Below are 18,403 nucleotides of genomic sequence, written 5' to 3' on the forward strand. Positions count from 1 at the left end.
TTGTTTTTAATTTTTAAATTTCAGACCAAAAAAATGTATAATCTACCATTCCTGCCACTCCCCCCACCCCCAAGAGCAGGGGTTCTTAATCTATGGTCCATGGACCCCAGGGTCTCTATGAGCTTGTCTTTGTGGCAAAATTCTTCATGTCAAATTATGTTATTAAGGTATCGTTTCAATCCAAGCAAGTATAGGGTGGCATGCGATGCTACCGCACACAGTCAGGTAACAAGTCAGCATCAGACTGACTCAGAGAGCCAGTGTGGTGTAGTGGTTAAGAGCGCGGGACTCTAATCTGGAGAGCCAGGTTTGATTCCCCACTCTTCTGCTTGAAGCCAGCTGGGTGACCTTGGGTCAGTCACAGCTCTCTCAGAGCTCTCTCAGCCCCACCCACCTCACAGGGTGATTATTGTTGTGGGAATAGTAATAACATATTTGTAAGCAGCTCTGACTGGGTGTTAAGTCATCCTGAAGGGCGGTATATAAATCAGATGTTATTATTATTATATTTATCATTTCCACCACCTTTCTCCCTATGTCCCACCATGGCAACTTTACTCATCTGGACATGGCCTTCCGCAGATACCACCTTGCAAATGGGCAAAACCAATAGCTGCCCATACACGTACATTCTCTGGGGTCATCCCCATCGTATAGAATAGGCTGCCTGGAAGTGTCAGGCAAGCTGCCACTCTCCTGGCTTTCTCCAAACTGTGGAAAAAAGTCAAGTCCTAAGGGGCTGTGCTGTAAGCTTTGGCTCAGACAGGGACTGTAGACTATACTACTGAGTTGGTGTAGATATGCTCTGACGGGGAGTTTTCGTGTTGTTTAATATGTCACCTCAAATTACTTATGTTTTGTTTCTGCAGTGCTCCATGTCTGTAAGCAGCTCTTTTGCTTGTTTTCCAGTTTCTGCAGTCCACACCCTATTTCTTGCATGTCCCAACCACTGAAAATAAAATTAAAATCTAGTAAAGTTTTTTTGTTGATAGGAAATAGAGAAAATGTATCCTGTGTCTGTTTTTGTTTACATCAGGCCATGGTGAATTTTAAGGTAAAAATTTAGTCTTTTGACATCTTGATTGTCATTTTTTTGTTCCAGACTAATTATTATAATATAATATTGTTCAATACTTGTGGGCTCTCGATGTTAGGCGGGTAAATAGCATGTGTAATACGTGTAGTGCAGTGTAAAGAAATCAAAGTTGGTGTGTTACCTGTAGCAGATCAACAGATTTAATGAAAACCATGCCTCAGATATGTTTCATACCTACAGATGGCCTAAGTTAATTAATAAGCTATGCTTTTCATGTAAATTATTTATTATTTATTTTCGATTTTTATTCCTCCCTCCCCACATTTCCAGCAGGCTCAGGGCGGAATTATATCAGAGTGCTTGTTTTTTGCAGGAAGTAGCCCTTAATGAAAATGTATGGGACATTTTGTGTGCCTTTGCTCACGTGCGTTTTTCTGGGGTGGAGGTCCATAGCTTTCATCAGAGCCTCAAAGTGTTGCCGTGGCTCAAGTGTTAGTCTGGGCCCGAGGGTCATTCGCCCTGCATTCCAATCCCCGCTTGGCTCTTTAGCCCACTCTCAGTGCAGTCAGAAGCACAGCGACACCCTTCAAAGTCCATTGACTTTAATGGGCTTAGAAGGGTGTAACGTGTTTGGGACTGCACTTTCGGTGACCTGGGCCAGGCACAATCAATTGAGTGGATGGGGAGGGTGGGAGACTCATATATGCGATTGTGTGGAAAGGCAGAGTACAAATGTTAAATGACTTTTTATGGTTTAATTTTGAGTTGTATTATAATTTGCCTTGTCTCTAGGGATAAGGGACAGAGTTAAGTAAACAAGTGAGTGGAAAAAAGTGTGTACATTTTAAAGGTCCAGAGGAGTTAGCCATGTTAGTCTGTAGTTACAAAATAGTAAAGAGTCCGGTAGCACTTTTAAGACAAACTGACTTTATTGCAGCATAAGCTTTTGAGAACTACAGCTCTCTTTGTCAGATACATCTGACAAGGAGAGCTGTGGTTCTTGAAAGCTCATGCTACAATAAAGTTGGTTAGTCTGAAAGGTGCTACTGGACTCTTTACTATTTTACATTTTAAAGGGCATTTATGAAACCCTTGGCCCTGTTTCTAGATCCGACCTGAGCCGTATCAACTTTCCTTGGGAATTCCTCTCCAAAACCAGATGTGCCCTTTGAACCCTCTCCTGGCAGGGTGAGGGGCTTGGAATAGAAGTGAGCCTGTAACTCAGATAGGAGTCCCTAAGGGTCCATTAACAAAGATTGTTAAGATGCTTAATGAAATTAAAGTTTTATGGTACCTGCTGCCGCCGTACTGTGATATTTTTATGTCATCTGCAGTACTGTTCTGCTGAAGACTTTGCTGTGTGCTCAGATCTATTAATATTCAGAGGTGGGTGTGCACAGGAAAGAACAGGTTCTTATTAAATCAGTACAGAGTGCTGTAAAGGAGCGTTACGTTCAACTTGTTTTCCAAAATGGAATTCATGGGCAGATGTCTGCGTTAGCCCAATTGAAGGGTTTGCGGAGGGGGAGGAAGGCAAGCTATAAATGCTACAAGCAAATAAATAAATAAATAAATAAAGCATTGTTCACATGCTCTATGTATTATCATCTCCCTGAAACAACAGCACAGATCGCATTATACCAGAGCTATTTTAAATGCAAAACATGGGGTGGCTCTATTCTCAGTGATTACCATACATGTTTGAATCTGGGGTTGAGTGTTGCTGATTTGAGAATCTTTTAAAAATTTAATCTCTTTTCTCTGGTCCTTGTGATTGCAGGCTATGATAGCTGAAATCCAGCTCATATCCAGGTGTCCTGGAACCCCTATCAAGCCGCTAGCCCTCTTGATTATCCTAGCATTGTGCAGCATTCATGACCTTGATCTGTTGCATAGCAAACCTTACTGCTTCTGGTTCATCTCTCTCTCTCCTTGCTTGCCGAAACCTTTCCAAATCTGTACGTAGTCAGTGAGCTTAGAAAAGTATATTCTTCCAGAAAATTTATGCCAAAGTCGCCATGCCCAACGCTTCCAGCTGAATTCTCATACAGTGGAATTATTTGCAGGTTTGCTTTTGATGCTTGATCTAGGTCCTCTTCTCTCATAATTTGTGATTTTTTTTAATGCCAACTATTAATTATCTAAGGTGTACCCACCAACATTGTTCTGCTAACAACATGGAGTCACAACACACTATGCCAGAAGTGCTTGTTGAACCAGAAATGCATTAAATAAAACACACCCAGATGGCTCGCGCAAGATTGCCGCCCGTCACAGATGCTGAAAATAGCACATTGGCATAAATGTTTCTAGATGGAATGTTAATTAAATTGCCGCGTGTCAACAATGGCTTTTAAATCCTGGTATGAATTGTTTCCCAGTGTCGGTCAAGTCTGAAGTTCATTCTAGCCAGCTTTGGGGCAAAGGCTACAATATCTCTCAAAATGCAAGATAAGCTTCTTTGGGGGGAGGCTCTGTAGCCTGCCAGTGGAATAATGAGGGTGGATCCTTTTTTGAGTCCTTTCTTCTCTCCCTCCCCACGACCATCTTGGACATGTTGGACCAGGCCAGCTGTTGGGGTTCTGTGCTAGTTCCAACTCAGTTAAATTCCCAGCTTTTCCACGTCTGCCTCACATGGACACACGCCGCCATCTGTCCAACTTGTGCTAAAGAAAAGGGGCTCTCAAAAACTGCCAAAGGTCTGCCTAAATACAAACTCAAAGACACTGGCCAGGATCAAGTATGTTGGATCCTACCATTGCTTCCTTTTGTGTTCCACCACAGAAGGCACCTTCCACTCATGCATCATGCACGTGGCCACCACTAGAATGCAATGGCTGGCTCCATCTTCAGATAACGATACAGCTGACTGGTTTTTCAAAGTGTGTCTCACAAATGTTGCATCAGCAGAAAGCCCCTTGCACCAGAGGAATTTCAATGCAGTTGAAATGTTGGAAAGGACAATCCCTCCTGTTCGTGGACAGATTTCTTTTTCTTGTTTGTGCCCTATTCTGTCCCTTGGTGTCTATGACAGGTCTGTTGCCATCTTCTAAGCTTTTCTTTTTTTAAAAAGAATCATGTGACTGCATGGCACTAGCATCCATTGGCTAACAAATCTGGGGTTGGATCCCAACGGGATGCCTGACTGGCAGAGCAGCACTTTGTTGGCAGAAAAGGGGAAGGCATTTTGTAGTTGTTCCTTCTTTCCTGTTGCATCCTCCCAAGTTGTTCTAGGAACACAATTTCAGGGGGTTGCAGCTGAAGGGGAGAGGCTGGGAAGTCTCAGTATACCAGCTACACTCTGATGGTTGTGCTTTGGGTCATTTGCTCTTGGTCACGTGCAGCATGACAGCACCACAGGGAACTTCTAGGCTGTTGGGGTACAAGTAGACGTCATGAATGGCTGAGAAGTGAGGGCAACTGTTGTGAAAGGGGTCCCCACCCCTGCTTGCCTTCTCATACACACTGGAAGTTTTTTCTTAGACTGAGCTCAGCTTTGGCAGCCCATCAAACTGTTTACTGGAGGTTCAGTTCCTGCGAAAGGCAGATTCCTGCTTTGGTCCAGATAACTCAACTGTCTCTTTTGTCTTCTGCTTCTCTGCAGGTTGGGGACCACAAATTCAGTGCCCACCGGATAGTCTTGGCAGCCTCCATCCCTTACTTCCACGCCATGTTCACCAATGACATGATGGAATGCAAGCAAGATGAAATAGTTATGCAGGGAATGGATCCAAGGTGAATATCGGGGGGGAGATTTGAGATGTGCCATCATTCACCGTCTGGGACAGACAACTTAATTTTTTCTCCCCTCCACATCGCAGGACTTTTTGTTTCGGTAGTGACTGTCAGCATGCCAAAGTCCAGTTGGTGACCTGTTGTACATGCTCTACTTGTTGTCCCTGATGGGTCTAGTCAGACCCAGTTTTGTATAGGTGCACGTTTTAAAAGCCCTAGGGGTCTAGTTAGCTTTCTTATGTCAGATCATTAATCTCTTGGTGAGCAGTAACATATTTTGTTCACTTTGGTATAGTACACAAGCATTTTATCTTTTTGTTAAAACATAATTTATTGCCTCTTTAACAATAACCAATTTAAAATAATATATACCTTATTTTTCATCAAAAGAATGTAGTTCACAAGCAAGGAACATCTTTAAAAAAAACCCTCCAAATCAATTCAGACTCATTTACAGATTTTTAAAATCATCTTTCAACCATAGTCTGCTGTCCCACCTCGTACAGCGCACATTTTTGGCTAACTAATGATCTTATAACTTCAGACACCATATAAAGTTACCTTTCTTTTGTGTCTTTAAAAAAAAATCAATGTTTAAAAATATAAATGCTGTGTTAACACATTCTTACTACTTTTCATCAGAACCCACTATATCAAAAATAGTATTTACCCTTTTCTCATACATATGACAGTCTTTTGCACCCCAGCCAACACACCTCGTCCTTGAACTCTATCTTCACTTCTGCATTTGGTTGGACATTGTTGCCATTCTCAGATGCTGCTGTCCTCACATACTATCCATTGATTTTAAATATGTTTTTCTAATCGGCTAAAGGACATATTACTCTGTTTCTCCTTTGTTCCTTATCCCTCTCCAAGGCTATGCTGTTCTGGGGCTCCCTGTTTGCCATGCTTAGCTGGCAGGCCAGGGCAGCAGCATCCTGTGTGGTGTTTATAGCCAAGACCAGCTGCTGTTCCCCTCTATTTCTGGTATAGTTGTGGTGCTGTTGTCCGAAACAGTTTAATTTAATTTAATTTAATTTAATTTAATTTATTATATTTATATTCCGCCCTCCCTGCTTTCGCAGGCTCAGGGCGGATAACAAATACAAACATGTTTAAAAACATTTAAAAACATTAAATAATACATTTAAAAACATTTAAAAACATTAAATATAACAATTCATGCTGCCCAGTGGTTCATACATGCCTCTGTGTTTGCATAGGGGTGATGGTTTAACCCCCCCTTCACGGGGGGGGGGCGGGCACTGCCCGGCGTTAGCCATATGCCTGGCGGAATAGCTCTGTCTTACAGGCCCGGCGAAATGCAAGCAAATCTTGCCGGGCCCTTGTCTCGCAAGACAGAGCATTCCACCAGGTCGGGGCCAGGACTGAAAAGGCCCTGGCCCTGGTCGACGCCAGGCGGGCCTCCCTAGGGCCAGGGACACTTAAAAGATGTTTTCCGCCAGAGCGGAGAGTCCTCCGGGGCTCATATGGTGAGAGACGGTCCCTCAGATACGTCGGTCCCAGTCCGCGTAGGGCTTTGTAGGTTAACACCAAAACCTTGAACCTGATTCGGTACTCCACTGGCAGCCAATGCAGCTGGCGTAGCACCGGTGTAATATGCTCCCACACCGGTGCTCCAGCAATGACCCGCGCTGCTGCATTCTGTACCAGCTGTAACCGCCGGATCAGGCCCATGGGAAGCCCAGCGTAGAGCGCGTTACAGTAATCCAACCTAGAGGTGACCATTGCTTGGACCACTGTAGTCATGTCACGGGGAGACAAATAAGGGGCAAGCTGCCTGGCCTGCCGAAGATAATAAAAGGAAGACCTGGCAACTGCAGTGATCTGGTCCTCCATCTTCAAGGAGGAATCCAGAATCACCCCCAGGCTCCTAACCCTCGGGGCCAGTGTAAGTGCTGCCCCATCAAGTGTAGGAAGCTGGGGTCCCAAAGCCATCTCCCCACGACCCACATACAGGACCTCCGTCTTCGTGGGATTCAATTTCAGCCGACTTTGTCTCAACCAACCAGCCACAGCCTCAAAAGCATGCTCCAGGGCATCAGGGGCCGATCCAGGCTGCCCGTCCAACAACAGATAAAGCTGGGTGTCATCCGCGTATTGGTGACACCCAAGCCCGAAACTCCGCACCAGCTGGGCGAGGATGCTTCCAGTGTAATGGGTTTTGATTAAAGGGGTGGTGGTGGTTCTGAGAAGACGCTTTGTCTTAGCTCGGGATTCTGGAATAAAAGGAATATTGTCATCTGCTTCAAGCCCTTGAATCAGGAGGGGAAAGCAATCTAAACAGCTCATCAATTTTTAGACAACTGTTGGGATGGGTGGCTCAAGACAGCCTTCTAGACCTGCTGATTTTGCACATAATTCCCAGCCTGCCTGTGTGTGGCTTTGTTGCTGCTGTTTTAAAGGCTAGCCTACAAAAATAAAGGGCGCCACAGGACTGGACTAAGATGTAGAAAGATACAAGGTCTTCTGCGGCCACAATTACCAGTCATTATATACTGAAAAGTGTGCAGGGTCAAATAATTATGAATCTTGATTGAATATTTAGCTATACCACTAACCACTAAAGTGCACTGTTGTATGTGGTCAATGAATATAATAAACACTATCATATAGAATACTAGAAATGTATCAAAATATAAGTCTTTATAATTAGCAGCAAGATAATCCATAGTCCCCAAAAGTCTGCTATTCTTGGTAATCATCAGCCAGAACAAACTCAGTAAAGAACGTTCACATTTAGCGGTTAATGGTGTCGTTAAATATTCAGTCAAGGTTTCATAATTGTTTGGCACTGCACACTTTAAGTATGTAACGACTGGTAATTGTGGCCACGGAAGATCTTGTATCTTTCTACAGCTTAAAGGTTATCCTGGCAACATCTCTTAAGCGAAGCAGTGTAAGATCTGACGCTGAAAAGAAAGCCACAATGGATTTGTGGCGCTCTCTATTTGCTTTGTGGCTCGAGCCTTCCTAGACAGTGTTCACTGCTTGCAGCTGATCTCTGTAGTGGCAACAACTGTCTTTATGTTGATCTTTGTTGGTGGAGTCTAATGAGGACCTGTGAACTGCTACAGGAGGGATCCCCAACATGGTGCCCACGGGCACCATGGCACCTGCCAATACCTTTCCTGGTGTCCAGCAAGTGTATTTAGAAAGTGTGTGGGGCCAGCTGGGACTTTTACCCCGCAAGGTTTCTGATTGGGCACTGGGGATTTGATTGGCTGTACCGATTTTTACAAACCTTGCTTTGGCAGCAGCTGCCACCACGGCACAAGGATCTTCACTGTGTGACTGAAGGTAAGCTGCAGCAGCCATTTTGTGACTGGGTCTGCCCCCTAAGGCAGCTGCGCCCACTACACTGCATCAGAATTCCAAGGCTCACAAAGGTTGAGGACCCCTGTGCTATGCAATTTTCCAGGGGCTCCGTTGTTTTTTGCTTTCCAGATACATTAGATAGTTTTGTGGCGGTTTCAAGAGCCAGATGTCAGCTAATTTATTCCCACTTGGTTGTGCTTTGCATAGTGCCCTGGAAGCTCTGATCAACTTCGCCTACAATGGACACTTAGCCATCGACCAGCAGAATGTCCAGTCCTTGCTGATGGGAGCAAGCTTCCTGCAGCTACAGAACATCAAGGATGCCTGTTGCTCTTTCCTCCGGGAGAGGTGAGGGGTTCTGACTTCTTCTTGATCCTGCACTTTCGCAATCTGTTAGGCCGTGAGCATGCTGGCCGTTTAACTTACAGGGGAATTTCCTGGGGGGGGCCACTGCTGGCCCAGAGCAAACAGAATCGAGCCCCAGCAACTGTGCCCAAGTCCCAGGCGCCCGTTGGCCCAGACCCATCACCAGTAATGGCTGTTAGCATCAGCTCGCCATCTGTCTCCTCCTGTGCTGCTTCCAGTTTGTGGGGTGATGCAGTGGATGAGCTGACGACTGAGCTGAGTGACCCCTGCCGCCCAGGGCCGCTCCGCTTGACTTGCTCCAGGGCAGCTTTCTCTTCGTGGTCCATTCCTGGCTCAGGCCACAGCAAATACTGGAGTCCACCTCTTGCCTCAAGGCAACTGTGTGCTTGTACATATTGCAGAGGTCATCCTGTGTAATGTAGACCGCAAGCAGAAGGCACACGTAGGTTGTATGACTCCAGGCCACTTGAGCGAGTAAGCCATGCTGTACACCGGCGTTTCCCAGCCAGAGTTCCACGGGATATCATCAGGGGTTATGTGAGAAATTAGCCAGGAATTCAACACTGGTGCAAGAATAAGCAAGCCCAAATATCACACTGAAGTAGCATTTGTATTGACTTGGATGTGAACTTCCTTTTGGCGTTTAAGTAAACTTTACTTTGACTTGATATTTGGAAAAAAAAAGATTAGACAATCCAAAAAAGACAGGAAAATGGCTTCACTTTTTCTCTTTTGATGTAAGTTGACTTAGAGAGAGAGAGTGCGCGCCTGCGGCTCTTTAACAAATACATTTTCTTCACAATAGCGGTAATTGAATTGCGCTCCCTGCCATCAACTTTTCTAGCCTGTAAATGTTTTCATAGGTAGAGGTTCCTCAGGACATGAAAAGTTAATTTAGGGGTTCCTCCATGGAAAAAAGGTCAGGAAAGACTGCTGTGCACACGTGCATACAGACCCACAGAGGTCCCCTGCTCAGCAGCTCGAGCTCTAGGAGAGCTTCTGTGAGAACACAAGAGAGGCCGGGTCGGGGCCTCAGCTTCCCTTCTCTGAACTGGACTGCCAGCGAGCATCTGTGCCACTTCCTGTGCCCCTTTTCCCCTACAAAGGCAGCATCTGGAGGGGCATTCAGCCCAGCTTAGGAGTGCTGGGATGGGCCCGGGGCGGACTGTTGCAGTCGTGATTAGAGGACACCGTTCCGGTCCCATCTGTCACAGTGAAGCAGGAGGCAAAGTATGCGTGTGTTTGTATTGCGACCCTGTTTTCCAGGCAAAGCCAATCCCTCACTCCTGCAGCTTAGGACCAACATTGTCAAAATACAACTCATCAGGAAAGGTGGAGTGGGAGAAGGTAATAGGGCTTTGCAGTAAGGAAATGGCTCAGAGGGGTGCTTTAGAAAGAGGATATGGAGCGTAGCCTTTAGGCAGTTTGGGAGAGGGAAGGCAGGAAGGGATGAGCCACTGCTCAGCTCTCGTGGTCCTTTCTTATGTGCCCAGGGAATGCCAATCACTGCTTTGGGGTCAGGAAGGGATTTTCCTCTAGGGGATCCTGGAGAGTTTTTTTGCCTTCCTCTAGGTATTGAGCAGGGGTCAATGGGACAGTGGGGGTGTCGCTGCATTGTGCAAGGGGTTGGACTAGATGACCCTTTCGGCGGTATGTTTCTACTAATGTATATTTTCTGTTGCTATATGCAGGGCTTTTTTTCTGGGAAAAGAGGTGGTGGAACTCGGGTTGTTCTCAGAGAAAATGGTCACATGGCTGGTGTCCCCGCCCCCTGATCTCCAGACAGAGGGGAGTTGAGATTGCCGCTGGAGCGGCGCGGAGGGCAATCTCAACTCCCCTCTGTCTGGAGATCAGGGGGCGGGGCCACCAGCCATGCGACCATTTTCAAGAGGTGCCAGAACTCCGTCTACCGCGTTCCAGCTGAAAAAAAGCCCTGGCTATAAGTATGTTCCTACTGGGTAGTTTCTACGTCATTTAATATGTCAAATTTCTTACCTTTTATTTCAGCATTGTTTTCAGCTCTGCATTCGAATTTATGCTCGTTTCTCAGATCTCTGCTATCCATACCCTATTGTATTGTTTATTGAATGCCACAGCCCTTGGTCATAGTGACTGGCACTGTGCAATCTGCCTTGAGTCTCAGTGAGAAAGGCAGACTATAAATAATGTAAATAAATAAAATAAATGAGAACAGACCTGGGAAGGATGCTCTCGCTAAACAGTGACCCTCCCCATGTCCAATGGCTCTTTCAACATAACGGTGGTTTTGGATGCTCCTGAACTTGGACAACTGGTGCTCTAGGGCAGGTTCTGCTTCACTTGAGGCATGTCTCATCTCGGGGCAGGGGAGGCAGCAAAGGGGATCTGAGCTTCCCCCTCTTTTGGAGGCTTCCTCAATGTACCTTCCATTATCTACCACATTTTTATCCCACATTTCCTCTAATGAGATCAGGGTGGCATACATAGTTCTCCACTTTATCCCTGCAACATCCCTGTGAGGTAGGTTGGGTTGAGAGGGTACGACCAGTCTGTGGCCACCAAGTGAGTTTTGTGGCTGAGTGGGAATCAGAACCCAGGCACACTAACCGTAGTGTAACTCTTGAGTAATCCCACAGAATGAATTGGGAACTTGCAAGCACTACATCTAGGGAAAGAGGCGGTTAGTGATGCACTGTGAAACCTCTCTGGGTTAATGAAGCCTTAACCTGACCCCAGATGCTCAGGAAGGGTTTCCCATTCTGGTTCGCTGAGGACCGTTCTTGATTTAAGCTGCAAATAGGACCAGCCAGGATCCCTTTGTCAAGAAATCCCCCAGAGCGATACCGGAACATGTTTTGGAATATTTAGTAGTTGTGACTCCCCCCCCCCCACTTGAACAACCATTTAGGGCCATGATTGAAGGGGGGGGGAACCCTTTTGCAGGACGTTTAATTTATTTTACTACTGAAGTTTGCTGTCAGGCTATGAATGACAGGATATGGTAGACAGGTTCCTGTACCATTGCAACAAGAAGTCCAAGCTCTTGGTTAAATGGTTTTATTCAGAAATCTAATCATTTCCATATATATGTCCATAGAATTACTCAGAGGCAAGAAAGCCTCTAAGCAGTACACGCTTCCTTGATAGGAATAGAAACTTGAAGAAAGTACAGCTCTAAATACCCAGTCGTTTCCCCTCTCCCACTTAAACCACAGGCTTGCACAGGAAAGGGTCTGGGAATTTCTTCTGGAGTTTATACATCAGCCTGTTAATACTGCATTGCAGTATTACCAGAACAGTTGATCCCAGAAGTAACGAAATGGCCTCCATCGCAGTGGTGTCGGACCCTTCTTTGTCAAAACCTTGGCAAAATAGCAGAGAGTCCAGGAGCACCTTTCAGACTAACCAACTTTATCGTAGCGTAAGCTTTTGAAAGCCACAGCTCTCTTCGTCCGCTGCAGTGGCAGTGTCCTTGGCAGTGTCCCTTCAAAGGAGAGCACTGTGGTGGGGCAGTTTTCTGGCCCTTCGGGTAGAGGCAGCCTCTCCCTGGAATTGCCATTCCTTCTTTCTCGATAAACATTGATCCCATTCTGCTCAGGTTCAGAGGAAGATGCAATAAGGATCGAGGCACTTCCAGGGCACTTGACAAATCGCATCTGGGACAAAAGTAGGAATCTAGAAGAGAAATGCTAGATAAGGCTGAGTTTTAAAGCTTTGGCTCAAATGTGACTGGCAGGTGGCTTGGCTGAAGTTTGTGGAATGCTGCCCTGTTGGGTGCAAAAGCCGGCGCTCTTGTTTGTTCATGAGAGTTTGAAAAAACTGTCATTGCCAAAGGGGGGGCCCCCCCATGCTATTTGAGTTAACCAAATTTCTCCTGAAGTCAAGTAAACGTGCTGAAATGAAGGGGGAAAATGAGGTCAGTGCAGCCTATCCATTGAAGAGAGAACAGACAGCAGCGTTGAACACACAAACACATCCATTCATGTCTGTGAAGTGGGCAGGCCTTCACTTGTCTAAACTACAATTTTAGATCTTCTTGAAGGAAGAGCAAGATGCACCAACGAGAAAGGCAGAATTGGGTTAATAAAGATTGACTTGCCTAGAGCCGATGGGTAATTACATGTAGATATGGTGAACTTGTGGCCTTATTCTCAGAAGCAACTGACAAGAAAGTGAACCTGTGTGTTGACTGTTCTTCAGACTGCAGGCAGAGAATTCCCTTCAAAAAAAATCTGCAAATAAAAATGTTATTAAGTAATAAAAAATAGCCCATCCGTGAGAAGAGCAAGCATTATTCTTCTTAACATGTTATATTTATTTAAAATACTTACATGCTTCCTCCTGAGTGTTGTCCATTTTCTATGTGCAAGGAAGTAGATTTTTTAAAATAGAGAACTCATCCAAGTGAGCCTCCCCCCCTGGAGTATACAGTCCATGCCCAGGTTTGCAACCTCGTCTTCTGTTTGTGAGAACTGGAATATCATCTGCCAGTCAAAACCCACCATTCTGTCTGCTGCACCATGTCAGCCTGTAGCAGTTTCGCTTCCCCTTTCTGGAAAAAAAAATCCCTAACTACTTGTCAGAAATCCTCTGTTTGGCTTTATTTGGCGTGTGGGCATTTATTCCAGGGTTAGCAGGGGCCATCATTATGATTTACAGGCTAACGGCATCTAATTTGTGTCTGATGACGGTTATGAGGGAAGGGGCCTCAGGAGATTATTTTATTTTTTATTTATTTTATTCAATTTATACCCCACCCTCCCCACAGATGGGGAGTCACAGAACCGTAAAATCAATAATAATTTTTTTAAAGTCATTAATATAGTCCAGGAGCAGGCTATTTAAACAAATATTGGGAGTCCGTATACGGGCATAGCAGACGGCCAAGGGCAGCCCCAGAAGAAGTGATGGTCTTAGGTAGAAGGAGGAGGACACCCGCTGGCACTCAGGCCCGGCGGAACATCTCCGTTTTACAGGCCCCGCAGAACTGTAACAGGTCCCGCAGGGCCCGGATCTGCAGCAGGAGAGCGTTCCACCAGGCTGGGGCCAGGGCAGAAAAGGCCCTGCCCCTGGTGGAAGGCCAGACGGATGTCCTTCGGGCCGGGGACCACCAGGAGTTGCTTGTCTGCACAGTGCAACACCCTGCAGGGGGCGTAATGGAAGAGGCGGTCCCGCCTGTTGGTTAAGGATCAGACCATCCGACATGAATGTTGAAGGGCAGGCTGTCTTCCAGGGCAGCAGCATCCCCCAGATACGACACTCTGGCTTTTCTCTCGGGACGAATGCCGGCTGTTCCCATGTATGGAAGAAAGCAAACGGGTGTATTCAGGAACACCATCCTGGAACGGGATGCAGTCTCGGAAGGTGGCATTTGTATAAGCTCTCGGGCTGGTGGACCTTTCAGAAAGATCAGCCAGGCCAAAGTCTTCCTGGTTACTCAGTTCCTGTGTGGGGTTTTCTTTTCTTTTTTTGTTGGGGGGCGTTGTCCTTAAAGGCTTCACCCAAAGAACTGCCTCGGAGTGCGCCAGTTTGCCGAAACCATGATGTGTGCCGTTCTCTACGACGCTGCCAACGTCTTCATTCACCAGCACTTTGTGGAAGTATCCATGTCGGAGGAATTCCTGGCCCTTCCCTTCGAAGACATCTTGGAGCTGGTATCAAGAGATGAGCTCCACGTGAAGTTGGAGGAGCAGGTAGGCGGTGCTGGTGCCAGAGGTGCCGCTTGACTCCAGTTCCATTTCCTTTCCTGAATATTAAAAGTGTAATAATGTGTAGATTCCAGAGGAGTTAGCCATGTTAGTCTGTAGTTGCAAAGTAGTAAAGAGTCCAGTAGCACCTTTAAGACTAACTAACTTTATTGTAGCATAAGCTTTCGAGAACCACAGCTCTCTTCATCAGATGCATCGTCAGCTTTTGAGAACCACAGCTCTCTTTGTCAGATGCATCGTCAGCTTTTGAGAACGACAGCTCTCTTCGTCAGATGAGAGCTGTGGTTCTCAAAAGCTGACGATGCATCTGACGAAGAGAGCTGTGGTTCTCGAAAGCTTATGCTACAATAAAGTGGCATCTGATGAAGAGAGCTGTGGTTCTCGAAAGCTTATGCTACAATAAAGTGGCATCTGATGAAGAGAGCTGTGGTTCTCGAAAGCTTATGCTACAATAAAGTGGCATCTGACGAAGAGAGATGTGGTTCTTGAAAGATTATGCTACAATAAAGGTGGTTAGTCTTAAAGGTGCTACTGGACTCTTCACTATTTAATAATCTGTAGGATGGGCTTTAGGTCAGAATGAACTATAGGATTGTTAGATGCCAGTGCAGCTTCGCCGCCTTGCCCGTTGCTTCCTGAGGCCGGCTGTTTTGCACCCGTATCGTCCCCACCAGACTGCCTGAGCCTCCCTCTTCTCTCCCGGCAGGTCTTTGAAGCTGCCTTGGCCTGGGTGAGGTACAGCAGAGAGCAGAGGGAGACCTACTTGCCAGAGCTCCTCTCCAAAATCCGCCTGCCTCTTTGTCGGCCTCAGTTCCTCACGGGCCGGGTGCAGCAGGATGACCTGGTCCGCTCTTGCCACAAGTGCAGGTGAGTGTGCTGCAGCCTGCGCGTGTGCAGGGGCCGGGGGAGCGTTCTGGCTAGGAAACGCAGACAGCGCCAGGCACAGAGGCCCAAAACGTGAAATCCTTTTTCCACTATGCAGGCAAAACAGAGAGGTGGAGGTTTCCTCCAGATGACCCTGCCAGTGCAGATGGTGGAAGTAAGAGCATTGTCATAATTCTTTCTCTCTCGCCTTCTCTGTCCCTTAAGCCCAGGAAAAGCCATCCCGGGAGGTGCAGCTGCTGAGCCACAGAGCCCTCCAGGGCTCACATCACGCCTCCCTTAGAGAGAGTCTGTCAGCATTTTTCGGTGCAAGCCATTGTGCAGAAAAACACGGCACAATGGCCAATCTGAACCACCTCAGACGTTAGGAGGTTCCTTTTTTTAAAAAAGAACTTCCTTCTCCCATATGTAACGAAGTCCCTGCATGTAGAAAATAAGTGCATCAGGGAGAGGATGAGCATGACTCTGGCCCTAATGTTGACTTTGCAGGATGTGTGTTCCTCAGGAGCGTTCAAAATGTCTCTAACACACCTGCACCTGGAGCCGTACAGCCCAGAACGCTGCCACTTCCACCTCCTGCTGCAAAGTGTGTAGAATAGCTCTTAAGAGTGTCTCTTAAAGGAGCGTCCGGTACAATCGGCAAAGGAATTCAAGTGGTGTCCTCTTGGGCCCCTCCTCCTGGGGCTCATTCACACAAACGTGTGTACCTGCTCCACTCAACCTCAGCTGTCGCAGCAAACACTTTGGTGTTTGGCCCTGCTTTTCCAACATGTGAGTCACCCGGTAATTGCCACATGTGATTTTTGCCCTTGATCTCATCAGAAGGTGGGAGAATGTTTTGTTTGAAACTGAGTGGGCAGGAATGGATACCGGGCTCTGTTAACGGCAGGATTCTTTTCTCTGGCACCTTTAATTTGCAAAGAGCTTGCTTGTCCTTGCGAGGTAGGTCACCATTATACCCATTTTATGGGGAAAAAATGGAGGCAAAGTCCGGCTTGCCCTTTATGGTGAATGCGGTGTGGTACACCATAGGACTGTGCAGTATCTTCTTCTTTTTTCTGTTTTCTGCTTTTTCTGTTCTAATGATTCCTAATGCTAGAAGTTGTCAAGGGGCTTGCCTTACAGGGCCCACACTGTCCACTTCTGAAAGCCAGGCATTGCCAGGGTTGTGTGGTATTGGTACTAAAAATGCTGGTTTTGCACTAAAACCCAAACATTTGGATAGAATAGCTTATTTTATATGTGGGGGGTGTGGGGGCTCAGGATAGAAGAGACCCCAATAGATGACTTTAAGTCTTGCCACTCTGCAGGTTGTGCTTGGCCCCCAAATCCCCCCCTGTGTATTTTCAAATTTAGTTTTACAGCCAGAAAGATAGAAACTTGTGGTTTTGAGATGAAGGTCTTAAGGTGCTAAATTTTCTTCCAGGACAATAGCAGAACTATTGTGGGTGGGCGCACCATCCCGTAAGAGCTTCACATTGCTGATATGCTAAGCTGGAAGGTGGCGAGTCTTTGCAAGTTGGAGCGTAGGTGACCGCGTGGGTGCCCATCCCCCATGTTGATTGTCCAAAGTGATGGAGAAGGGAAGAAGGCTGGCTGGGGTTGGGACTTTGCCCACCTGGCCCCACTGTTTGTCTGCACTGAAAATGGCTTGTCTCCTTGTCTCTTCAGAGCGCTGTTGTCTACATCCTTTCCTTTTTTTTCTGCACCATTTTCTGCCTAAGTTCTGAACTCAGGTTTTTTTTGGTGGCTTGGCCTTCAATTTCAGGGACCTTGTGGATGAAGCAAAAGACTATCAGCTCATGTCAGAGCGCCGACCGCACCTCCCTGCTTTCAAAACCCGTTCCCGCTGCTGCACCTCCATCCCAGGCCTGATCTATGCTGTAGGAGGCCTCAACTCAGCAGGTATCTTTCAACGGCATGGAAGGCTTGAAAAGAGGGTTAGAGAGAGAGATGGAGGGAGAGGTCCGCCACTAGCTACTGGCCAGGATGACAAAAGGAACCTCCACATTCAGAGGCAGCAAAGCTTTGAGTGTCAGTGCCAGGAAGAATCGCCAGAGGAAGGTCTTGGCCTCTGTGCCCTTTGTTGGCCCTCCAGGGCAGTTAGTTGGCCAGTGTCTGAAATAGGAAGCTGGACTAGATGGACCACTAGTCCATGTAAGCCCCTCTTACATTTGTAACTCTGCCCTTGTTATGTTTCTTTACCATAAATGCATGCGAAATAGTCTCTTTGGAGACCTCGGGACTTTGAACTGAGCTGTTGTGACTTTTCCTATGAACCCTGGAAACCCTAATGCGGGTGCTCAGAATTTTAAGATAGGTGCATTTGATGGGGGAGGGCTAGGAATGAAAAATAACATGGGTTTAGCAGCCTAATGGAAAGCATCACCCTGCACAAAGCAGGTGCTGAATGTCGGGTGCGGGGCAAGGTCTCATATACCAGCTTGAACAGAGGGTTGATCAAAACCTCCATCTTCACAAAGAATGTTCTTAGGGAAGAGAATGTGACTGAATGGCAGCAGTTCTGGGAAAGATCTCTGAGGCCTTGGCCGCTGTCATTTCAAATAGACAATCCTGAGCTAGTTGGGCCCACAATCTGACTTGGCAAAAGGTAGCTTTGTGTGTTCAACATCTGGCAGTGTGTAGCGGGGGGGGGGGTCCGTAAAGTGTTGGAGAAGCAAGATGTGTTCTTGAGGTAAAAGCCTAAAAAGCAAGATGTGTTCTTGAGGTAAAAGCCTAAAAAGCAAGATGTGTTCTTGAGGTAAAAGCCTAAAAAGCAAGATGTGTTCTTGAGGTAAAAGCCTGGGTAGGGTAGAGGACATTTGTAGCTGTGTGGGTGTGAAAAGAAATTCTGTGTGACCAAAAAGCCTTTCTGAGGTAAAAGTTAAAGATAACTGTAAGAAGGTGCTGAAGAGAGGATCACAGACAGAATTAAGAGAAAGGAGTGATTTAATAGTTGCCCTCCTGAGGTAAAAGTTTACAGTAAAAAGTAAGGAGGAGCTGCAGTAAATACCCCAGAGCATTTAAAAGACAGAGAACAAGTGTGGCAAAAAGATCTGGCAATCCTGAGGTAAAATTCAGAAAGGGTAAAGTGTAAGGAGTTGTCACCAAAATGCCACCTAAGGAAATAAAGCCAGCTGCAGAGAAAGCAGCAGATGCTAAAGCTATGAGCAGTGACAGGGAAGTCGAGAGAGAATCAGGCACTGTGGATTGAGAGAACTGAATTAGTCCAACTGGCAGCTGAACAAAAGACAGAAAGAAAAAGAATGAGAAGAGAGACAAAGGGAAAGAGATTTTGAATTACCAAAAAGGCAGCAAGAAGTGGAGGAACGCAAAATGCAACAAGAAATAGAGG

At 46.4% G+C, this 18,403-nt stretch overlaps 1 protein-coding gene across 2 annotated transcripts in view; it reads left to right on the forward strand.

Moving 5' to 3' along the window:
* The window catches only part of KLHL18 (kelch like family member 18), a 42,946-nt gene that overhangs the window by 10,683 nt on the left and 13,860 nt on the right, over nt 1–18,403 (forward strand). For both annotated transcript variants that reach the window (XM_054991251.1, XM_054991252.1), the window contains exons 2-6: nt 4,641–4,771; nt 8,321–8,461; nt 13,953–14,151; nt 14,873–15,033; nt 16,817–16,953. In XM_054991251.1, coding sequence (XP_054847226.1) covers nt 4,641–4,771; nt 8,321–8,461; nt 13,953–14,151; nt 14,873–15,033; nt 16,817–16,953 — 769 coding nt within the window. The remainder of the gene's footprint in view (nt 1–4,640; nt 4,772–8,320; nt 8,462–13,952; nt 14,152–14,872; nt 15,034–16,816; nt 16,954–18,403) is intronic.

This window comes from Eublepharis macularius, chromosome 11 (assembly GCF_028583425.1).
Source record: "Eublepharis macularius isolate TG4126 chromosome 11, MPM_Emac_v1.0, whole genome shotgun sequence".
In the NCBI taxonomy this organism is placed as follows: domain Eukaryota; kingdom Metazoa; phylum Chordata; class Lepidosauria; order Squamata; family Eublepharidae; genus Eublepharis; species Eublepharis macularius.